The 24,472-nt window shown below is 52.9% G+C and overlaps 1 protein-coding gene across 9 annotated transcripts in view; it reads right to left on the bottom strand.

Moving 5' to 3' along the window:
- Positions 1 to 12,442: 12,442 nt before the first annotated feature.
- Positions 12,443 to 24,472, bottom strand: part of CSNK1E (casein kinase 1 epsilon) — a 37,518-nt gene continuing 25,488 nt past the window's right edge. For 4 of the 9 annotated variants that reach the window (XM_061124558.1, XM_061124556.1, XM_061124557.1 and 1 more), the window contains exons 5-7: positions 23,138 to 23,366; positions 22,359 to 22,529; positions 20,572 to 21,266 (exon numbers count right to left, since the gene is read on the bottom strand). In XM_061124558.1, coding sequence (XP_060980541.1) covers positions 20,596 to 21,266; positions 22,359 to 22,529; positions 23,138 to 23,366 — 1,071 coding nt within the window. In that variant the 3' untranslated portion in view covers positions 20,572 to 20,595. The other 5 variants (XM_061124559.1, XM_061124560.1, XM_061124561.1 and 2 more) reach the window with 5 other exon arrangements.

Genomic DNA, 24,472 nt, shown 5'->3' with positions numbered 1-24,472 from the left:
GTCCGCCAGGCTCCTCTGTCCGTGGAATTCTCCAGGCAACAATGCTGGAGTGGGTTGCCATTTACTTCTCCAGCAGGATCCCCTTAGCTCTGGACAATAATAACAGTTCCCCAGCCCACCAGGCACCTTCACCCCTGCTCACTGGCTACAGGAGGAGCCTTTTTCCACTTCCAGCAACCAGCTACTCTTCCTTCAAAGGCCAATTCAGATGTCATCCTTTGGTTCTTTCTAGATCCCCACCTCCCCCACCCTCCCTTCCCCCATTCTGTTTTAATTAGCTTCTCCCAACAAGAAAAAACTCACAAATGATTTGAAACTCATCACAGAATAGTTAAGTAATTATGGTAGATCCATGGCCCTAGTGGTAAACAACCTGCCTGCCAATGTAGGAGATGTATAAGACTGGAGTTTAATCCCTGGGTCGGGAAGATCCCCTGTAGAACGGCATGGCAACCTACTCCAGTATTTTTGTCTGGAGAATCCCATGAGCAGAAGGGCAGAGGGACCTGGTAGGCTACAGTCCATGGGTTTGCAAGGAGTCAGTCAGAGACAGCTGAAGCAACTTAGCACGCAGACACACACACAATGATATATATTGTGTAGATATCAGAACAGCCTCTACGCATTACAAATAACAAGGGGACAATGATTAGGAAGACTACTCATTGGAAAAGGTAATAAATTTTGTAATAAAAAGTAATAAATTTGCATGGCAGCCTGATCTGAACTCTGTAGTAAAAAAAAAAAAATAAGTCTTAGAAGAAAGATTGGAAAGAAATATAACAAAATGTTAATAGTGGGTTCTCCTAAGTAGCAGGATTATGAATATTAGTTATCTTCTCTCCCCACCTCCTTCTCTCTCTTTTACTTGTTTAATTTTTGTTTGCATTTTCCAAAATGTGTTTGCAAAAAGCGTGCAATGTTTTCAAAGTAAGAAAAAGGTTGTTTAAAGAAATGATTTGTTGTTCCCTTCTGTTTGCATCATTTCAGCTGAATGCATCTGGCTCTCCGCCCCACCCCACCCCCAGACTAAGGGCCTCTCATGGATAATGGGGACCAGGTTGGATTATCTCTGATCCCAAATCCACTCCTAGCATCTGCAGGAGAGTACAGAGGAAAGAGCCAGGGCCTCAACGGTGCTACTGATGAGTGGCCTAGAGCCCAGAGCGCTTCAGATACACTTACCTGCAGTCTCTGCATCTCCCACTTGCCTCCAAGGATGCTGTGGGAGCTCTGGCCAGGTGCCCTGGAGCGGCAGTGTGGTGTGGCAGGCAGAGCACAGGGCCAGCTCCACTTACTTCCTAGCTGTATGGTCTTAGGCAGGTGGCCTTGCCTCTCTGAGGCTCAGTTTCCCCATCATACAAAGTGTTGACACAGAATTTTGCACACGGCTGACAAGAATGCTATAGTCTATGGCATGGGGCTGCTGAAGGCCCAACCAACTTATTACCCAAATTGGATCCATTTGGTTGCAGCGGATTAAAAGCCAATTCAAACTAACTTTTTAAAAAAAAGAAAGAGAATTTAAGTGCTCACTTAATTAGAACAGGTGAGGCACAGCTGGATGTGAGGCTTCACACACCTTCATTAGCTCACTATTTCTCTCATTCTCTTGGGGTGTGTGTGTGAGGGGCTTGTTCCCAGGTGGTCTTTCCCTCTACAACAAACAGAATAACTTGCCTTTTGTGGCTGTTGTTCAGCCACTCAGTCATTTCCGACTCTTTGTGACCCCATGGACTGCAGCACGCCAGGCTTCCCTGTCCTTTACTATCTTCCAGAGCTTGCTCAAACTCATGTTCCTTGAGTCAGTAATGCCATCCAGCCATCTCATCCTCTGTTGTCCCCTTCTCCTCCTGCCCTCAATCTTTCCCAGCATTGGAGTATTTTCTAATGAGTTGGCTCTTCCCATCAGGTGGCCAAAGTATTGAAGTTTCAGCTTCAGCATCAATCCTTCCGATGAATATTCAGGGTTGATTTCCTTTAGGATTGACTGGTTTGTTCTCCTTGCTGTCCAAGGGACTCTCAAGGGTCTTCTTCCATCACCACAGCATCTTCTTCAGCACCCAGCCTTCTTTATGGTCCAGCTCTCACGTCCATACATGACTACTGGAAAAACCATAATACCTTTCCCAAGAATTCCAAAAATTCTGTTCCATAATTGCCTCTGATTGGCCCATCTTGGGTCACTTTCCCATCTCTGAGCCAGTCACTGGAGCCAGGAACTGCAGTGATCCAGCTGGCCAGGCCTAGGTCAATGGCCGTTTGGTGATGTCCAAGTGTAAAGTCATCTCTTGTGTTGTTGAAAAAGGGTGTTTGCTATGACCAGTGCATTCTCTTGGCAGAATTCTGTTAGCCTTTGCCCTGCTTCATTTTGTACTTCAAAGCCAAACTTGCATGTTACTCCTATTTTGCGTTCCAATCCCCTATAATGAACAGGACATCATTTTTTGGTGTTAGTTCTAGGAGGTCTTCTAGGTCTTCATGGAACTGATCAACTTTAGCTTCTTCAACATAAGTGGTTGGGGCATAGACTTGGATTACTGTGATATTGAATGGTTTGCCTTGGAAACGAATTGAGATCCTTCTGTCGTTTTTAAGGTTGCACCCAAGTACTGCATTTTGGACTCTTTCATTGGTTAAGCAACAGTTCAAACCCTGTTTGGCACAACTGACTGATTTAGAATTGAGACAGGAGTACAACAAGACTGTTTGTTGTCACCCCGTTTATTTAACTTATATGCAGAGCACATCATATGAAATGCCGGGCTGGATGAGTTACAAGCTGGAATCAAGATTGCCAGGTGAGATAGCAACAACCTCAGATATGCAGATGATACTATTCTAATGGCAGAAAGCTAGGAGGAACTAAAGAGCCTCTTGTTAAGGGTGAAGGAAGAGAGTGTAAAAGCTGGCTTAAAACTCAATATTAAAAAACTAAGATCATGGCATCTGGTCCCATCACTTCATGGCAAATAGAAAGGGAAAAGGAGGAAGCAGTGACAGATTTACTCTTTTTAGGCTCTAAAATCACTGCAGATGGTGACTGCAGCCATGAAATTAGAAGACGATTGCTTCTTGGCAGGAAAGCTATGACAAACCTAGACGGTGTGTTAAGAAGCAAAGACATCACTTTGCTGACAAAAGTCCTTATAGTTAAGGCTGTGGTCCTTCCAGTAGTCATGTACAGATGTGAGAGTTGGACCGTAAAGAAGGCTGAGTGCCAAAGAATTGATGCTTTTGAACTGTGATGCTGGAGAAGACTCTTGAGAGTCCCTTGAAAAGCAAGGAGATCAAGCCAGTCATTCTTAAAGGAAATCAACCCTGAATATTCATTGGAAGCACTGATGCTGAAGCTGAAGCTCCAGCACTTTGACTACCTGATGTGAATAGCTGACTCATTGGAAAATACTCTGATGCTAAGAAAGATTGAGGGCAAGAGGAGAAGGGAGCAACAGAGGATGAGATGGTTGAATGGCATCATCATTCAATGGACATGAGTTTGAGCAAACTTTGGGAGAGGATGAAGGACAGGGAAGCCTGGTGTGTTGCAGTCCATGGGATTGCAAAAGAGTCAGACATGATTTGGCAATTGAGCAACAACAACCATACCGTCATTTCAGGTGACGGTATGAAGTCGAAAAGAGTCAGATACAACTGAGCGACTTTCACTTTCACTTTTCACTTAAGCCAACAAGTGAGACCTTAGTTCCCTGACCAGGGATTGAACCCTAGGCCCTGCATTGGCCATGAGTAGTCTTAACCTCTGGACTGCCGGGGAAGTCCTCAAGAAATTGTTGTGTTTTTGGGTTTTTTTTTAGTCACATTTGACTCTTTGAAACCCCATGGACTACATAATCCATGGAATTCTCTAGGCCAGAAGACTGGAGTGGATAGCCTTTCCCTTCTCCGGGGGATCTTCCCAACCCAGGATTCGAACCCAGTTCTCCTGCATTGCAGGCAGATTCTTTACCAGCTGAGCCACAAAGGAAGACCGAAAGTGCTATTTTTAATATCTATAAATATAACTAGCAAGAAGGCCTTTCCTGAAATTCCTGTTTGCAACTGAAAGCATAAACAAGCCCAACTGGGTCAGTTTTGATGACCCTGCTTCAAACTCTGGCATCAGTGATTCTGTCCATAGCAACCACCTTGTGTCCGGTGTCAGGGCCTTGTTATTGTTCCCATCACCTGGACCACACTTCTTCTCACACCCTTTTTTTTCCCTAGTTAATTTCTGCCCCTCCCTCAGGTCCCTGATAAAATATCAGTTCCCCTGGATATGTCATTAAGTAGAGAAAAGAAAATACTGTGCAGAACAGTATTAAATATATCATTTATGCAAATATATGTGTGTACATCTATTTGTGTGTGGTTTAAAATGCATAGTTACTGAAGCTGTCCTCTACAGCCCCTGAGCCGCAATTACTGAGCCTGCACATGGCAGCTACTGAAGCCAGCGTGCTCTAGAGCCCGAGCTCCCCAACAAGAGAAGCCACCACAGTGAGAAGCCCACACACAGCAACAAAGACCCAGCACAGCCAAAAATAAATGCTTTTTTAAAAAATACATAAAAAACCAGGGAATGCCCTGGCAGCCCAGTGGTTAGGGACTCTGGGGCTTTCACTGCAGAGGGTGTGGGTTCAATCCCTGGCTGGGGAACTAAGATCCTTCAAGCTGTGCAGTGTAGCTAAAAATATATATGAGTAAAAATAAATAAAATGCATAGTCATTTTCTGGAATGCAGAAGAATGGGCCCTCCCCTGAACAGAGGGCAAACAAGGACTGGGTCTTAGTCATCTTTGCTCAGAACCCGACACACAGGGCCATCATATTCATCACGACTACTACGCGCTGAGCAGTTGCTATGTGGCAGGCAATGTACTAAGCTCTTCATTATCTCAACAAGCAGCGGTGGTGACTGCCATTTGGCTGATGAGGAAACTGAGGCACAGAGAGGCATCATTACCTGGCCAAGGTCACACCTGAGCCGCCCAGCACATAGGGAGCCCTACTGGTCCTGGGTTTATTAATTGAACATGGGACCCACACCAGTCCCACAGGGAACTAGGAAAAATCAGCCGGCAAGACAAAATGCTTCTGACTTCACAAAGACTTTCCTGTTGGGATGGTGACCATCAGCAAGCAGAACAAGGCCATTCCTGCCATCCAAGTTGTGTGTGTGTGCGTGCATGCGTGCGTGTGTGTGTGTGAATCAGAGATGTGGCTGGTGATGGATTTATGGGTTGCTGTGAAAAGAGCCTGAGTTGGAGACACAGAGGAGCTTCCTCTTTCTGCCTGTCTGTCACAAGCACACACACACAGACTTACACACCTGGGCCTCCAACAAAGGTGAGATGAGTCCCACTTCAAGCTTACCGAGCCAAAACCAACAAGCAAATGAAAACAAAGAGAAGGATTTACTGCCAGTTTCCTTGGAATCACCAGGAACTTGTTTCAGGTTCTCTACAAAATCCCAGGTTGCTGCCAACTATCCCGAGCACTGCGACTGGGAAAGGGAGGTTCTGCCACAGGTCAGGGACGTGCAGGAGCTGGGGAAGGTGGGTCCAGGGTTTCCTGGGAAAGCCTTTAATAATAAGAGGGAAGGGATCAGAATAGGCCTGATGGCCCAGTCTCAGATCTGCTGTGACTCAGTAAACCTGGAGGGGATGACTTCAGAGGGGTGGCACCTTAATCATAGGTGCTTTGAAGATGCAGGGATGAAAGGCCTTGGGAGGTATAATTACAGGAGATGCCATTCTCTCAGGGGCCTGCAGGAGCCCAAGTCACCATCTGCAGAGATATGTTGTGGGGGTCCCCAGTGGGGCCTTCTTAAAGGGGCAGTACCCCAGGGCTGGGCTCTCTGCTCCCTTCACTCCACCTGCTGGCTGGATGGCTCTTCCATCCCATCAGCGTCCCCTGCACAGGCAGTGCAGCCTCTGCGAAGCCATCTTCCAGCCCTGCAGCTTCCTGCCCCTCAAAAGGCAACAGGACCCAGCCTCACACGGAACAGCTGGGAGGACAGACAGGAAGATACTGTTGGCGTCTCAGGGCTAGGGTGGAGGGAAGAATGGGGGGAGCAGGCCAGAGGAAGAGGAGGAGGGGAAGGTGACTCTCCGTCACCATGGCAACACTTCCCCCGGCTCACCAGACCCCTTCTCCGTCACCCAGCCACACCGCCCCGGAAAGCTGGCCCAAGACAAGTGTGGCTTGAGCGAGAGAGATGTCTAGTGATTGGGCAGCTGGAGGCTGGAGCTTGGAATGTGTTTACTCCTCTGAACGATTAGACGGGTTCCTGTGGGCGCCTGTGTTGCAGGCTTTGGGAACGAGGATGTGACGTGGGGGCCTCAGCCTTCTTAGCTGTAACTATTCCCATCTCCGTTTCTGAAATAGAGCAGGGATGGGGGAGGTGGAGGCAAGGGAATGAAAGAGAATACTGGAGGGGAAGGCTCTCTCCTTGGCTAAAGTCACGCTGGAGTGACTCCTACTGGAGCTGATGGCAGGGGTCTGCCCGATCCACTCCCCCAAGAGAGGCGCTGGCTTTCGGCAGAGGGGGGTGTAGGGGGGTGTGGGGGGCATCAGAAGGTAGGTGGGAAAGGGGAGAAGGAGAGAGGCTGCCTCGGAGCAGCCCCGTGGCGCCAGCAGCTTGTGTTTTAGGGCGGGAAGTGACTGAACCAAGTTCAGAGGAAGCCAAGTCCTTCCTTTTGTCCCAGACCATTTTCTCCGGGTGTCTCCTTGGTCTCCTCCCCGCCTTCCTCCTCCAGACCTTCTGCCATTCAGTCTTCAATCCCCTTCCTCCAGTGATCTTTGGCCGCCAAACAAGAGCAGGCCTCCTGGATCCTCAACATCACCTCCTTCCACGTCTCAACCCCAGTTGCCTTTTCCCTCCCCTCTCCCCCACACCCCCTCAGACAAAAGGTCACCTGCTGACTTTGACTGGAGCGGTTCCAGTGTGTGCAAGAGGGGTAAGGTTGCACGGGTTGGGGCGGGGGGGCATGAGGGAACTTGCAGGCGGGTTGACATTGCGTACGTCTGTTTCAGGTACTGATTACACAGGTACATAGAAACAGGTAAAAAGCTATGGATCCCTCTACACTTAAGCTGTGTCCGTTTTTCTGTGCATAAATTGTACTTCAATTCTTAGAAAAGAAAAAGAAGACGATCTTGGGGGAAATGGTCGGTGAGAAGCTTGTGTTTTGCCAGCCCCATTCCCTCTGCTCCGTTTGCTTTGAGCTCGCTGACCCCGCCCTCTTCCCTGATGCCCCGCCCCCAGCCGGGCTCCTCTCTCCCTGGCCCCGCCTCCTTGGTTTCCAAGCTGCGAAGGTTTCCAAGCCCCGAAGGTCTGCCCTATCTGCGTTCTTGCTTTCTGTCAGTGGGGTCCTACGATGCTCCCAGGCCCCCACGTAGGTCACCTCAGAGCCTCCGACTCCTCCCTTTCTCTCTCGATCGGCTAAGAACAGACCGGTTCTAAACACGGTTCAGTCATCCTTGCCTTCTGGATGTCTCCGGCCTGGATTGTAACCGTAGCTCCCTAACTCCTCTCCCTGCCTCCTTTCTCCAATCCTTCAGTCTCCCTGCCCACTGTTGCCAAATTCATATCCCTCAAGTTCACATCCGTCGTGTGCTCTTCTCTAATCGGTGGTTCCCCACAGTGCAGACGCTGGTGGATGGAAGTCAGGCCAGTGGGTTCTGGCCTCTGCCTCCTCCATCTTTGGCCGCTGTGTATCTCCTCCCCTCCCCCTTTGTGCTTGGATCTCTGAGTATATTTCAAGCTAGTTCATACCTCTGGGCCTTTGCACATGCTGTTTCCTCTGGTGGGAATGACTGTCCCCACCTCATCCCTCCTCCCCACCCACCAGGCCACCACCTCCCAGTAAATTACTCACATTTCAAGGCTCAGATCAGGTATCTTTGAACACCTTCCTGATACACTCCTTCCCTCCTTTGTCCGTGGTTCACACTGCGCATCTCACACCGGATTTGGGATTGGGATAAGTCATTGGTTAACTTGAGTCTTTCCCCTGACTTGTGCCCTTGGAAGCCAAAGTCACACCTCATGTTTGCAATATGCAGTAACCATTACTGAGCACTTAACGCAACACTGGGCTAGAGTGAAGGTTAGGAGCATGGGCCACGGTGCCTCCATGTCCTCATGCATTCAACGAGCATCAGAATACACCAGCCTCCTAGGATGCTTGTGAGCAGAGAGGGTGGGAACAGGGCTTGGCACCAGGAGCCTCCTCAGCCCTTATGAGCATCTGTGGTTTTATTTAATCTTACAACCTCTGAAGCAGGTAATAGCACCTCCACTTTACAGGAGAGGAAACCGAGACCCAGACAATGCCCCAGGTCACAGAGGGACCAAGCCAGCCCTCTGGGTTTCACACTGTGCTGTCCACCCCTCACCCCTGGACTCCACTCCCCCTCAGCCCAGCACTGGCACCCACAAGCCCCAATATTTGTTGCATGAACAAAAATGATTCACTAAGTGGCATGCTTGCCCCCTCCAATCTGGGCAAAATTTCCGGGTAATTGTTTGGCGTACTTTATAAAAATAAACTGTTTGCCTGGTTGACGCATCCTGGTCACTCCCTGGCTTCAGCTTAAATATCACTTCCTCAGAGGCTGTCAGCCACCACCCCCTCTCATATACATTAGCTCCCTGAATAAGAAACACAGGAAAGAGAAACCAGACACCAGTGATGATCGTGGGTAGGAACACAGTGGAGGGGGCAGGGATGGCATTATGACTCTCTATAATTTGACTTTTATTTATTTTTGATTTTTGGCTGCACTATATGGCATGTGGGACCTTAGCTCCCAGATCAGGGATTGAACCTATGCCCCCTGCATTGGAAGGCAGAGTTTTAACCACTGGACTGCCGGGGAAGTCCCATAACTTGACTCACACAGCTTGATGTTCATATATGTAATATCTCAAAAAAAAAAAAATTAAACCAAAAGAAAGGGGGGACATTAACTCATTATTAAAATTAATAACCACACAGAACACAGAAAAAAGAATGATTTCAAGTTACATCCAGGCACTGTGCTCTGACCACATTTCCTCAGAATATAATCTAAGGGGGGAAAAAAAGTCTGTAAAAAACTCTTTATCCCATAGATATTGGGCTTCCAAAATCAGTCCTGAATATTCAATGGAAGGACTGATGCTGAAGCTGAAACTCCAATACTTTGGCCAACTGATGTGAAGAATTGACTCATTGGACAAGACCCTGATGCTGGGAAAGATTGAAGGCGGGAGGAGAAGGGGACGGCAGAGGATGAGATGGTTGGATGATATCACTGACGCAATGGACATGAGTTTGAGTAAGCTCTGGGAGTTGGTGATGGACAGGGAAGCCTGGTGTGCTGCAGTCCATGGGGTCGCAAAGAGTCGGACACGACTGAGCGACTGAACTAACTAGTGGCTCAGTGGTAAGGAATCTGCCTGCTAATGCAGAAGACTCAGGTTCAATCTCTGGGTGGGGAAGATCCCCTGGGAAAGGAAATGGCAACGCATTCCAGTATTCTTGCCTGGAGAATCCCATGGACAGAGGAGCCTGGTGGGCTACCGTCCACCGGGTCACAGAATCAGACTTAACAACTAAGACATCATATGCTTTTAGTGTGAGCACGTGGCACTCGCGGTTGTGTCTGACTCTTCGAGACCCCACAGACTGTAGCCCACCAGGCTCCTCTGTCCATGGGATTTGCCAGGCAAGAATACTGGTAACAAAAATGGCAAGGAGAGGGTTGCCATCTCCTTCTCCAGGGGATCTTCCCAACCCAGGGATCGAACCCGTGTCTCCCACATTGCTGGCAGATTCCTTACCACCTGAGCCACCAGGGAAACCAAAACTTACATATATTGTAGGGTACAGCAAATAAGCACATTTGTATTAGCAGGAAGTAAAACCTTCACTGCAAAAGATATATAAATAAAAAGATCTTTTTAAAAAAAGATTAGCTCCTTGTATTTCCCCTCAGGGCCCACAGTTGCTAACTTCACACCTACTGTTTGAAGCCAGCTGGGAGGGGCTGAGAGTGACCCTGCTCCAAGGCAGGTCTCCATGTGGTTCACTGCCTGCAAAGCAGGACCCTCTGGCCTTTTCTGGTGGGTTTGTATAGTCAAAGCTATGGTTTTTCCAGTAGTCATGTATGGATGTGAGAAAGTGAAAGTGTCTCAGTTGCGTCTGACTCTTTGCAACCCCCTGGACTATACAGTCCATGGAATTCTCCAGGCCAGAATACTAGAGTACTGGAGTGGGTAGCCTTTCTCTTCTCCAGAGGATCCCAACCCAGGGATGGAACCCAGGTCTCCCACATTGCAGGCAGATTCTTTACCAGTTGAGCCACAAGGGAAGCCCATGGATGTAAGAGTTGGACCACAAAGAAAGCTGAGCACTGAAGAATTGACGCTTTTGAACTGTGGTGTTGGAGAAGACTCTCGAGAGTTCCTTGGACTGCAAGGAAATCAAACCAGTCAATCCTAAAAGAAATCAGTCCTGAATATTCATTGAAAGGGCTGATGTTGAAGCTGAAGCTCTAATACTTTGGCCACCTGATGCAAAGAACTGACTCATTAGAAAAGACCTTGATGCTAGGAAAGATTGAAGGCAGGAGGAGGAGATGACAGAGGATGAGATGGTTGGATGGCATCACCAACCCGATGATGACATGAGTTTCAGCAAGTTCCGGGAGTTGGTGATGGATAAGGTAGCCTGGCGTGCCGCAGTCCATGGGGTCACAGAGTCCAACAAAACTGAGCAACTGAACTGGAAACTGAGGAATTAAGATTCCCCTGGTGTCTCAGATAGTAAGGAATCTGCCTGCAATGCAGGAGACCTGGTTCCATCCCTGTGTTGGGAAAATCCCCTGGAGAAGGAAATGGCAACCCACTCCAGTATTCTTGCCTGGGAAATGCCATGGGCAGAGAAGCCTGGTGGGCTACAGGCTATGGGGTCACACAGTCAATACATGACTGAGTAACACACACACAGGCATTAAGGACCCACCTTTTCCTCAGTCTCACAGGAACGGCCAGCAGGAGACCCTTTACTAGGGCTGAGCCAGACTGTGGAATGCCAGCACTGGAAGAGACTTTAATTATGGGGATTTTGAGCAATGCCCAAGACTTACAAGGGGCCTCTCAGAGCCCTCCATCCCCTCCCTAAGTTGAGTTCTTGCCTGTGGGCAGAGATCATGGTAATAGTGGCTCTTGGGTTAATGAATGAGAAGTAGGACAGTAATGTGTGCTGGATAAACATGGACTGCTAGACCAATTCTTGGATAAGCTGGGTCAGACAAAGGCCGCTAAGGCTGAGGGCTCTTTCTTTATCGGAGCTTGAGCTTTGCTGAAGAGACTGTCCAGGGTCATCTATGGCACAACTGTCTTCACGGTGTTCCTTCATCTGAAGGCAAGGAAGTTAATACTTAACTCTGGATTAATGGGTAAGATAACTCAGAACTGCAGATAAAATAATGCTGTGAAGAGTGCTTTGAACTCTCCCTACTCAGCAGGTCCCAGCATTACCTGAAATGTGTTAGGATGAGGACCCTCAGGCCCACTCCAGCCCTCCTGAGTCAGAAGCTGCATTGTAACAAGGTCACCAGGTGGTTTGAGTATAGTTTTTTTCTTTTTTAATATTCATCTGGCTGTGTCGGATGATGCCACACAATATGCCAGCAAGTTTGGAAAACTCAGTAGTGGCCTCAGGGTTGGAAAAGGTCAGTTTTCATTCCAATTCCAAAGAAAGGCAATGTCAAAGAATGTTCAAACTACTGTACAATTGCACTCATCTCACAAGCTAGCAAAGTAATGCTCAAAATTCTTCAAGCTAGGCTTTAACAGTACATGAACCAAGAACTTCCAGATGTCCAAGCTGGATTTAGAAAACTCAGAGGAACCAGAGATCAAATTGCCAACATCTGCTGGATCATCAAAAAAGCAAGAGTTTCAGAAAAACATCTACTTCTGCTTTATTGACTATGCCAAAACCTTTGACTGTGTGGATCACAACAAACTGTGGAAAATTCTTCAAGAGATGGGATTACCAGACCACCGTACGTGCCTCCTGAGAAATCTGTATGCAGGTCAAGAAGCAACAGTTAGAACTCGACATGGAACAACAGACTGGCTCCAAATCGGGAAAGGAGTACATCAAGGCTGTATATTGTCACCCTGCCTGTTTAACATATATGCAGAGCACATCATGAGAAATGCCAGGCTGGATGAAGCACAAGATGGAATCAAGATCGCTGAGAGAAATATCAATAACCTCAGATATGCAGATGACACCACCCTTATGGCAGAAAGCGAAGAGGAACTAAAGAGCCTCTTGATGAGAGGAGTGAAAAAGTTGGCTTAAAACTGAACATTCAGAAAACTAACATCATGGCATCCTGTCCCATCACTTCATGGTAAATAGATGGGGAAACAATGGAAATGGTGACAGATTTTATTTTGGGGGGGCTCCAAATCACTGCAGATGGTTAACTGTAGCCATGAAATTAAAAGACCCTTGCTCCTTGGAAGAAAAGCTATGACCAACCTAGACAGCATATTGAAAAGCAGAGACATCACTTTGCCAACAAAGGTCCATGTAGTCAAAGCTATGGTTTTTCCTGTAGTCATGTATGGATGTGAGAGTTGGACTATAAAGAAAGCTGAGTGCCGAAGAATTGATGCTTTTGAACTGTGGTGGTGGAGAAGACTCTTGAGAGTCCCTTGGACTGCAAGGAGATCCAACCAGTCCATCCTAAAGGAGATCAGTCCCGAATATTCATTGGAAGGACCGCTGCTGAAGCTGAGGCTCCAATACTTTTGGCCACCTGATGTGAAGAACTGACTCTCTGGAAAAGACCCTGATGCTGGGAAAGGCTGAAGGCACGAGGAAAAGGGGATGATAAAGGATGAGATGGTTGGATGGCATCATTGACTCGATGGACATGAGTTCGAGCAAGCTCCAGGAGTTGGTGATGGACAGGGAAGGCTGGCGTGCTGCAGTCCATGGGGTTGCAGAGTTGGACACGACTGAGTGACTGAACTGACTTGACAGGCTGTGTCGGGGCTTAGTTGCAGTACGCAGGATCTTTCACGCAGTGCACGAACTCCCAAGTTGTGGCGTACAGGATCCCGAGCACATGGGTTTCAGTCTTTTCGGCTCCGTGGCATGCGGGATCTTAGTTCCCTAACCAGGGATTGATCCTGTGTCCCCTGCATTGCCAGGCGGATTTTATTTATTCACCTATTGGCCGTGCTGGGTTTTCACTGCTGCTGGGGCTTTTCCCTGGTCGTGGTGGGCAGGGTTCTCATCGCGGTGGCTTCTCTTGCTGTAGTGCACGGGCTCTATAGGTGTGCAGGCCTCAAGAGTGGCAGCCCTGGGCTCTAGAGCACAGGCCCGACAACTGTGGCTCACGGGTTTAAGTCGCTCCTCCGGTATGTGAGATCTTCCCAGAACCAGGGGTCAAACCTGTGCTTCCTGCATTGGCAGGCTGACTCTTGATCACTAAGCCACCACGGAAGCCCATGCAAGGCAGATTCTAACCACTGCACCACCAGGAACGTCCCTGTGTGTTGATTTTGAAGCAAAGGGTTGAAACAGCCCCAAGGAGGTAGCAAGCACTGCTCCAGTGCCCCCAGCCACACCCAGTTTGCCAGGTCTGCTGGGGAGAAGCCCCCAGAGCAAAGAGGTGCACCAAGGGCTTCCCAGGTCACTTTATCCTTTTCTACTTTATTACTTCAAATTAACAACCACAATAAAGCTCAAAAAAGTCCAATATTTACACAGGAAAAAAGTACAAAATTCCCCCCAAAGTTCTTCGGTATTTTTTTTTTTCAGTTTTTTAAATTACAAAGTAATAAAAAGCTTTGCTCTTTAATTAAAAAAAAGAAGAAAGAATAAAAGGGGAAACGGAGGTAAATAAATTAGGAAATACACACACGGAAAAAAAAAACAAAAAAAAAACAAAAATAAAGTAAAAAGGGTTAACTAGGTGGGATGGATAAATCCAGTGCCCAGCCCTGAACCCCAGGCTCCTCCTGACAGAGACAGAACACTGGGAAGGGGGAACCCAGGTGAGTGTCAGAACCAGGGAATTAATTCTTAACCCAGGAGCCAGATGCTTTCTGGAAGTAGTCTCCACGGATTCTGCCCCAACACCAGAAAAGCGGGACCACAGGCTGAGGACAGTCTCAGGGGTCGGTGGTGGCAAGGACCGTCTGTGCCCTTCTTGAGGAACATGGAGGTCACCACCCACCCCCGTGTCCTTGTCAGGGGCATGAGAAAAGTCAGCCTGGCAGGCGGGCGGGACAGCTGCTGTCCTGGGAGACAGAGGTCAGATACATACACACGCCCACAAGGACTCTCAGCCCCACCGCCTCACCACCCCACTCCTCAAGGTCTCTGTGGGGAGGCAGAGAAGGGACCCTTACGCTCACGGAGGCACTGGCGAACGCCCAACACAGAAAGTTGGTGACCTTCATCTCGGGGTGGTGGGGCCTGCACTGATCTCCTAAGGTCCCCAGGCTCACGAACACCCAGCAGGACCTGCCTCTGACCAGCCGATCCATTCCCCCAGCGCCTCGGGCCACCTCCCGAGGACCCGTGAGGACCCGCTGCAGCTCCAGTGCGGAAATGTCCCTCCCGGCCAAGTCACGAGGCGGCTGGGTGGGGCCGTGGCATCCGGTGAGTGTAGCCTGGTATCTGGGAGCCTCTGGCAGCCTGAAGGTTGTGGGCGGCGGGGAACGTGAAGGGACAGGATTCTCTGTGCCGAGGGTATCCCATCTTCTTGCCATCGGCAAATAAAAAAAAATAAAAATAAAAAAAATTCGAAACAGAATCCATCGTTGGTTTTGTGCTGGGTTTTTTTCTTTTTGTTCTTTTGAGTGGTTTCTTTTCCCCATCTTTTTGTTGTTTTTTTTTTTAAAGAAAATACAGTGAAGACACTAGAAAGAGGGAGAGAGAAGACAGATCAGGTGGGCATCCGCCCCAGTCACCCATCCACCAGCCGCCTTCTGCTCCAGCCTCCCCAGCCCCAAGGCTCTGTGCTTAGTCGCTCAGTCGTGTCCGACTGTCTGCGACCCCATGGACTGTAGCCCACCAGGCTCCTCCGTACATGGAGATTCTCCAGGCAAGACACTGGGGTGGGTAGCCATGCCCTCCTCCAGAGGATCTACCCAACCCAGGGATCGAACCCCAGGTCTCCTGCACTGCAGGTGGATTCTTTACCATCTGAGTCACAGTAGGTGCTCCATTTTCACAGAAAAGACACAGAATCACCTTCTCTCCTCTCTTTTGGTGAACAGCCACCCCCCAGCTACACAAACACTCCACCCTGCCATGAACGGGGTTGGTTCCTGGGTGTGAGGCTGACAAAGGTGAACCCCGAATGCTGGCCCAGAGCTACCTGTGGAATCCATGTCCACAAAGCAGGTCATACGCAGCTAATGTGAGGTCAAGCCCGTCAGCTGCTGCCAGCCACGTGCATATTCCCCAGGGAGCTCAGACTACCCCTCCCCGACACACACAAACCCTCCCCCAAATTAGTCCCTGCCACACTCGCCTTCCAGATGGGGCCCCAGACAGCTGAGCTGTAACACCCCGCCTCAAAGCCTCATGCAACCACAGGTCCCATCAAGGCTCATACTGACCAGAGGGCGCCCCCCCACTCCTCCCGCCACCCGGGCTGGGGAGGTCACCAAGGGCCTACTCAGAGAGCAGGTAAACTCCTGACTTCAAAGCTCTACGCTAAGTGGTTTGCATGAATGAAGCGTAACAGCTCAGAGGCTAAGACCCGGGCTAGAGCCCTGGGGAAGGTCACAGGGTGGGCCCTCGCATTCTGTCCCTGCTACCAACTTCCCAGAACAGTTAGGGCAGCGTGGGGATGGAAGGCCGGCCCCATACAAACAGAGGGCTTTCCGGCAGAAATTAGCTGGAGTGTGCCGGGCCTGCTCAGAGCACAGCCATGGGTTCCTCCGGGGGCCGTGGGGGTCCAGACCCGGCTGGGCTGTGACTACAGCAGACGTCGACTCACCTAAGCAAATACTGGTCCGATGGGGGCTCCTCCTCACTTTCCGAGGTGGTCAAATGGCACGCTTGTCTGGGAGGAAGGGAGGCAGCAGGGTGGGAGGGGCTGAGCTGCTGGCAGGATAACTGGGCAAGTCTCTCCCCACTGCAGCGTTCTACCCCGCCAAGCCCCTCGCGCAAGGGAAGGAGTGGGTGTGTGATCTCAAGCACCCCAGATGTTCGCATTTTGCAGACAAGCACACGGCCCAGCAGCTGCTCAAGGCCGTGGGCTCCCCAGCTCTCGATCTGTCCTGCTGGGGTGCCGCCACCACCTCTGGAGGCCCAGAGTGGCTCTCCCTCCCACCTCTGCTGGACCCCTTCCTGGGGGGACCCCAGATCCTTCCTTCCCCACTTTCCTAGTCCACACACAGCCTCTAGGGGGCCACCCGATGGGGTCCGACCACCCCTCCATCCTGTGCTGAGTGGGGATGGCGGGGGCGTGCTGATGGCAGGGACCACAAGCCCCTCCGCTGTGAGCTCCCTGCCACCCACCCAGGCTGGGCCCCCTGCCAGAGGGCTGGGTCCCGACTCCCAGTGCCTTGCTGGGGAAGCGGTGAGGCCCAGAAGGGGCTGGGGGCAAGGGCAGCTCACCTGTGAGGCTGAAATCCGGGAGACCTCTTGCCGCCCAGTGAGGTCGGAGGATGAGACATTGGCGGGCGCGCCCCTGTGTAGCCTCATGCTCACCTTCCTCTCTCTGTCGACCCGCGAGATCGCTCTGGGAGAAGTATTGCCTAGAAGGCGAGGCGGGTGTGGACGGGCAGGCGGAGAGGGAAGCTGCCCTCAGCACCCAGGGCCCTGGCTGCCCTGCGCCCCCTGCCCGCTGCCCAAGGTGCACACTCACCAGCTTGCTGGATGCGGGAGGCAGGGGTGGAAGCCACAGGCTCGGCTGCACTGCGGAGCCGGTTGGCGGTGGCCCCCGTGGGCGGGCCAGGGGGCAGGGCCCGGGTCGCCGACCCCCGGAGCTGCCCCATCCTCTCCTCTCGCTCGTGTTCTCGCCGCTCCCGGTCCACGTCCTCGGGGTTTCGGGCTGCACCCTGCAGGCATGAGACGAAAACCCTGGTCAGCCCTGCAGGGTCGGGGAGCTCCAGGATCCGGTACTCCATCGGGGTCAGAGCAGGGGAGGCAGGCCAGGGGCAGGGGGTGTCTCAGAAACCCTCTGGTCCCACCGCCTCCCCACAAAGCAGGCAGCCCGAGAGACCCAGAGATGCCCCCTGATCACACTGCACAGAGAAAAAACAAAGCCACAAGACTCCCCAGGAGGAAGCTCGACCTAGGGAGCAGAGGGAGGTCACTCTGTCCTGGTCTCGTGGGGCCTGGAGTCAGAGCTAGGAGGACTGATGCCCCAGGATGGCCAACCGACCTAGGTCCCCCACCGCCCCCATGTACAGAGGGCCCTTGGCTCCTTGACACTTCCAAACACAGCAGGGCAGGTGCTCAGAGGCGGAGAAAAAAGTTACAAAGCGAGCTGAAGGTGGGGCCAGGACTCAAACCAGGCCTCTCAGGGCCCAGTTAGGGGGATTTTTTCAAAGGGCTGTTCTTCCCCTGGACCTGGCAATGGTTTCACAACTAAGAGGCCCAAGGGACCCACACAGATGCTGCCTTGCTTGGGATGGGAGCTGGAGAAGGCATGGGCTAGATGCCCCATGGAAGAAAGAGGCCCAGCAGGTAGACGGGGCGGAAGAGGTGCGTGAGCCCCTGGGGGGCTCTGCCCTCTAGCCACTGCCACCCCCAGTGCAGGAGGAAAGGAGAAAGACCCAGAGAGAGGAGCGCGGCATGGGGGCGGCAGCGGCCGCGTTACCTAGTTGGTCCTGGGGTCGTCCACAGGGAAGGGCGGGGGGCTGGCATGAGGGGGGCCGCATCTGTGGAGGAGAGAGCTGCAGGCTGAGTGGGGGGGAGGGGCGGCCTGCTCAGGGGCCACAGGCTCCTATAACCCTGTCTCTCCCAGAGAACCGGCCGAGAAGCCCTGACTGTCCTTCGGAGATGAGATGGGGGCTGGCTTTGGACTTAAAAGCAACTCCAGGAGCTTGTGCCTGGGGGATCAGAGGATCCTTGGATCCTACAGGAAGAACCAGGGCCCAGAGAGGCCTCGGGAGGCCTCGGGCCGCATAGCTCAGGGCAGAGCTGGGCTATGTCCCAGTCTTGCTTCACTCTCCATGCTCCCAGAGGACTCAGTGGAACATCCTAGAAATGTACGTCCTCCGCCCTCCCACCTTCAAGCCTGTCCAGGCAGGCCGGGAAGCACCAGGGCGCCACCGCCTGACCCCTGGTCCTCACCCCAGACTCCCACCCACTCGGTTAACAGATGGGGGGAGAGAACGACTGAGCCAGAAGCAGGGCCAAACCTGTGACAAGAGCTGCCATGCCCACTCATTAAACATCCCTCGGGGAGGGGGCGCATCCACCCTGCAAGGCAGGTCCAAACTCACTCTCTGGTTGGGGGGATACTGAGGCTCAGGGAAGTCAAGTGACTCCCCCAGAGGTGCCCAGCCCAGGGGTTGTGGCTGAGCAGAGGGCTGGAGCCCTCGCCCTCCGCAGGCTCGGGCTCACAGTGGCCCAGCGGCAGAAGGAGCTGAGTTACTCAGCTCGTTTCCACCCAACCCAAGTGATGCCTCAAGAAATGCACACCAGGGAGGTCTCTCGGCTTTTATTTGCCCACGAGAAGACACAAAAGGTCAGCGTCCAAGTCACACGAGCCTTCCCCTATGTCGTGCAGACCCCTGTCCTTGGCAGTGTTCAGTTTCCACCTGGCTGGCTGGTTGACTTCAGAATACAGTGGCTCTGTGCAGCATCCCAGGCTCCAGGTATCCAGGGACTCCGGAGCCCTGATGCTGAATGATACGGCGTGGCCCCTCCAAAGAGCGAAGTTCTCAGTCAAGGACAGGATCCTTCCCATGGAAGAGTCTGCAGCCCTTGGTGCCCAGCATGGCATCCAGTCTGCTGGTAGGTGCTGGTGAAGGCTTCTTGCAGGCAGGGCAGGAGGGGTGATGTGGGAGGAGCTTGGTCTCGAGGTGAAAACGTGGGAGGTCCCCAGGGCGTGTCCACAGATACTTCTGCCAGGGGCAGCTGGAGGCGGTCAAGCTCACCATAGCGGGGACGGGGTCAAAGGTACCCAGTTATCCAGTCCGATGGCCCTCAAGTCAGAGATCGGTGCGGAAGGTTGGCACCTCTGTCCAGCTTTTGGCTACAGGGCCTGCCTCGACGGGAACTCCAGGAAGGGGTTGGGGTGCCAGCAATGGGTGGAGAGAGTGCTCCTAGCCTGGTTTGAGGCGAGATCTTGTGGGCTGGATGGTCCCATGAGAGGCTCTGTGAGGAGCCTTCTGGAGCTGCAGGTGCCCCTGGACTTTCTGCAATGATGGATGTGTTCATATCCACCTTGACGGGTGTGGCAGCAACTAGCTGGCCACCTGTGGCTCCTGAGAACTTTAAATATGGCAAACGCAACAGAAGAAGTAGGTTTTCAGCTTTAATTAACTTTAATGAAAAATCAGCCACACGTAGCCAGTGGCTACCACATTGGCAGGCACAGGCCCAGACTTTGCAAAATCCATTCTCGGAGCTGTACCGAGAGGGCTAAACTCGGTCCCGAACCAGACTCACGAATGCCTCTGTACACGGATGAGAGGGTGTGCACAGCACCCTAAACAGCACCCTGGGGCGAGAGCTGTGCTCCCAGCCAGAAGATCTGTGGTGATGGGTGCCACTGCCCATCTCCCACCCCTGGGGTCCTCCAGCCCGTAGGATACTTCCATCCTCCGCCCAACCTCTGCCTTGCTTCTTAGGCCGCTGTCTGAGAGTCAGAGAGAGCGCCGATCAGAGACCAAGCGCCGATCCCAGGGTCCTGGAGAACAAGGCCTCGATCCTGAGCATCCAGCAGGAGGGTGCCCGCCAAGAAAAGAGGCAGTCACGAGGACACGCGGTCCAGGAAGGGGCGTTTAATGAGTTCAGGTTCAATACAGAGGCTGCCGGCAGGGTCTGGCCAAGGCTGTTCCTGGGGTCCACTGCCACCAGGCCCTCCCAGGCAAGGAATATTGGATCTCCCTCAGGCTCTGTTCATCAGGCAGCTGATTCGTCCCCAAGAATCTCACAGCGGGGCCCTCTCCAGTGTACCCCCACCACGTCAAGGGATGTCTCCTCACGCCTGGCCCCGATGGGCTTGGGCACACCTGGTGATGTCAGAACTGGGGCCCTGCCATCCAGACCACAGGCCAGTAGTTTTGGGGGGGCAGCTCCTCCACCTCCTCCACGGGCCTATGTGGAGGGCCCTGGGTGCCCAGGGGCGCCGGGCACCTGGAAGGGACAGAGAGAGCACAGCGGAGGCTCAGCCTCTTGGGCTCCCCCACCCCGCCAGGCGGTAAGTATCGGAGAAGTCAGAGCCTGGAGGCGCTTACCAGTACATGGGTGGGTTCGCCGGCCCGACACAGGGACAGGGGCGGGGGCTGGGCAGTGCAACAGCTTCGCTGTCGCGGGGCTGAGCCTGGCTCGAGGAAGCCCCCTTCTCCAGAAGAGACGTGAAACAAGACACAGGATGTCACAGACTCCGGAGGCCCAGGCCCAGCGGACGAACACTTCTCCCCACCCCACCCCCACCACTCTTAAGAGAGAGAGAGAGAAGAGAGGTGCCTAGCAAGACCCAGGGTGCCACAACCAGGGAGAAGGAAGCCACAACGAAGGGGTCCAGGCTGGCCAAGGGGGACTCAGCGAAGGCCACCAGCTGGCACGTGCAGGGCACCAAGAGCAAGACGCTGCAGGCCAAGATCAAGACAGTGGGGGGGCCCACCAGTGCCATCCGGGCCCCGCTCACCCAGGCGCCCAGGACGGACAGGAGGCCCAGGCGGGCCCGGGCCCTCTTGGGTCCAGTGGGAGGCGGCGCCCCAACTGGGCCCGGCTGATCGTGGCGGCACAGGCCGTCCGCACGGATGAGGCTGGAGTGGGGGTCACGTGCGCCGTCCAGCTCGTAGCACCCGGCTTCCGGGAGCCCCGCCCACCACAGGGTCACGTTGGCCTTCCCGGTCCAGTCCCCCAAGCCCGCCTCGGCCTTCAGGAGACTCACGAATTTGAGCATGTTCCAGTCGAAGACGTAGTCGTAGGAGAAGCCCTGCCGGTGGAAGAGGTTGCGGAAGAGCTGGCGCAGGTAGGAGTAGTCGGGCTTGTCGTCAAACCGCAGTGAACGGCAGAAGTTGAGGTATGTGGAGAACTCGGCTGGTGCGGGGGCAGGGGGGACAGAAGGTGCCGTCGTGAGGCCCACGCTCCCGGGGCCCCCCCGATGGCGCTGTCCTACCCAGCCCCTGCCCCGGACCTCAGATGGGTCAGGACGACGTCCTGCCTACCCCAAAAACAGTCGAGAACCTGATGGAAATTCTAAGCCACAGGAGGAAAACTTGGGTTTCCTCCTCTGAACATCAGAGGTGAGAGAGGGCCCTTGTGAGACAAGAGAACACACACACACTGGTTCCTCTCCCGGGGTGCCTAAGGCCCGTGTAATTTCCTAAGTGGTGAGGGCGCAAGGAGCATCCTGTTCAGTCCTCAACAGAGGATACTCCAGGTGGCTCCTGATGGCAGCGGGTCAGCAGAAAGACCAAGCCATGATCAGAAGGTTGGAACTCCCAGGGCCCACCCCTACTCGCTTCCCTAGAAAAGGGAGGGGGTCTGGGAACGGAGTTAATGGTTGCCATGCTGATGGGATGAAGCCTCCATAAACATCACAACAGCATAGGGTCTGGAGGGCTTCCTGATTGGTGACCACGTCCCCAGCTCCACTCAAGATAGAAGCTCCTGCATTCGTGACCCTCCCAGACCTCATCCTACGTGTCTGTCTTCAACTGGCTGCTCATCGGTATCCTTTATCACATCCTATCATAAACTGGTGAAATGTCTTTCCCTGACTTGAGTGAGCCAAATTAATCGAGGCCAAAGAGGGAAACCCCAGATTTATAGCCAACTGATCAGGAGCACAGGCGGCAACCTGGACTCGTGATTGGCATCTGAAGTGTGGTGGCAACAGCCATATAGGATTGAGCCCTTAACTGCAGGGTCTGATGCTTCCTCCAGGGAGGTAGTGTCGGAAGTGAGTTAAAATGTAGGACACCCTGGAGTTGTTCCTGACACTCAGCCCTTGCGAGGCGTGCAGGCTGGGGACAAGAGCTGAGCCTGAACAACAATAGAGCTATGAGTGACGGATGCTCTGGTGCTGGGCAGTGGTGGCCCAGAACAGGCTCTGTGCAGCCTCGCTGGCCCCTCAGAAGGGGCCTTGGGGACCGCAGGCTAAGCACGCTGCCCCAGAGGGCCACTCACAGGGGTAGCCTTTGCAGAGGACCTCGATGGGCGTGGACATCTTCTTCTCGCTGATCCGCTCATACTTCTGGCGCTTGGTGGCCGCTTTGAGGCCCTGCCAGGGCAGGGAGCCCAGGTTGAAGTACATGAGAACGTAGCCCAGACTCTCCAGGTCGTCTCGACGGCTTTGTTCTGCAAAGTCAAGGACAAGGTGAGGGGCAGGGTCCACCCGGGCTCCTGGCTGAGGGACCCCCTTTCTCCAGGGGTCCTTGATTAAGGTGAACACCCCACCTGTGCACTCAGCAGGAGCGCCCCCCCCCCCACCCCCACCCCATGCTGGCTTGCTGCACTATTACCCCTCCTACAGGGCAGGGGCCTGAGGCTGGGCTTTGCTCACTCAACCTAGGCCTAGTTCTCCAGCTCAGGCTCTCATCCCTTTAGCCACTATGCAGTAGGCACCCCGGGGCCTCCCTGCCCAGCCCACCCTGCGGATAAGGCACAAGCAGTGGCATCAGCCAGGGCTGGGTCAGACCCGACTTTAATGCTTACTAAGCAGCACGGCCTAAGGTGCCTGTGTCACACGGTGAGCCTGCAGTTCCCACCCAGTAAAAATGGGGACACGTCCTCGCCCACCAAGGCTGCTGTGGGGATGACTGAGGCATGAGATAAAGAGTGCTTCTTGCGAAGGAGAAGACCTACCTGTGTGACCAGCCACAGAATAAACCCAGGCTGCAGAAGGAAGCCAAGGTCCTGGCGGGCAGCCCACAGGTACCCTCTGCTCCCAGGCCTTGCACACTCACCGATGCCCAGGTGGGTGTTGATGGAGGCGTAGCGGGCAGTGCCAGTCAAGTTCTTGTTTTCCCGGTAGGGGATGTGCTGGTGGGTGCGGGCGTCCCGGTACTTCTTGGCCAGGCCGAAGTCAATGATATACACCAAGTTGCCCTTCTTCCCCAGCCCCATGAGGAAATTGTCGGGCTTAACGTCCCGGTGGATGAAGTTCTTGGAGTGGATGTACTCAATGCGGCTGATCTGGGGGAGGGGAGAGCAAGTCACTCAGCAAGTGCTGAGGCAGGGGGAGCAGGCTTTGCCAGATGCTCGGAGCCAGGCCTGGACTGGGGGCTGGGGCCCTACAAATGGAAAACACACCCGTGGTCCCCTTCCAATGGATGGGGACCCCTGCCACAAGCAGGGGAGCAATATCAGTCTGCAACCACGATGTATGATGATTTCGAAGGGGCAGGTCAGGGAAGGCTTCCTGGAGGAAGCGACAGAGAGAAACTCTGATGGAGGGATTCATCAGGTTCACTGTGAGCAGGAAAGTGAATGGCAAGATCTAGAAAGGAAGCCCAGAAAGGCATTCAGGCCTCGTCTGCCTGGCTCTATACCCTCAGGGCACAGAAGAGGCCCTCAAGGAACCAGAGAGGCATTTCAGAGGTTGTTCTGCCAACCAGACTTGGGAGAACAGGAGTACATGGAATCCTAAACTTGGTGGGCAGGGGTGACAGAGATGAAGCGCACAGGCAGGAATTAATCTCTGGCTTCGGGAGGATACCAGTCAGGGAGACACAGAGGACCTTCCTTTCAACAATGTGTTAGAAACACATGTTCATTGCTTCTCGGCCTTTTGGCTAAGATCAAGTGTAGAAACACATGTTAATAAATACGCACACAATCTGTCTTCTGGCAGGTTGGCCCCCTCCCTGGGCCTCAAGCTTCTGAATATTTCCTAAACTCAAAAAACCTAGACTTCTTTGAGTTTCATGTCCTGTGAGAATCTGACAACCTTCTCTGTGCACACACATTTAGCCTAAAATTGCAGGATGTCTGCAGACTTTCTGTAGGGCAGACACAGACACAGACCCTGGGGAATAAGATCTCCATGTACCATTCCAGGGCCAGGATTTTTGGGGTTTTTTTTTATTGTGCCATGCAGTATGTGGATCTTTGTTCCCTGACCAGGGATCGAACATGCACCTCCTGCGTTGGAAGCAAAGTCTTAACCTCTAGACCACCAGGAAAGTCCCCCAAGGCCAGGATCCTGTGCTTTACTTTTTTTTAAAATTTTTCTCCCCTGAATTTATAAAAGGATTGAGGACGCAAGCAACACTCGTCCGTGGGCATGGCACTAGGTGGGG

Source organism: Dama dama, chromosome 22 (assembly GCF_033118175.1).
Source record: "Dama dama isolate Ldn47 chromosome 22, ASM3311817v1, whole genome shotgun sequence".
Taxonomy (NCBI): Eukaryota; Metazoa; Chordata; class Mammalia; order Artiodactyla; family Cervidae; genus Dama; species Dama dama.
The sequence above is the reverse complement of the archived record's forward strand: the minus strand, read 5'-3'. Positions and strand labels throughout refer to the sequence as shown.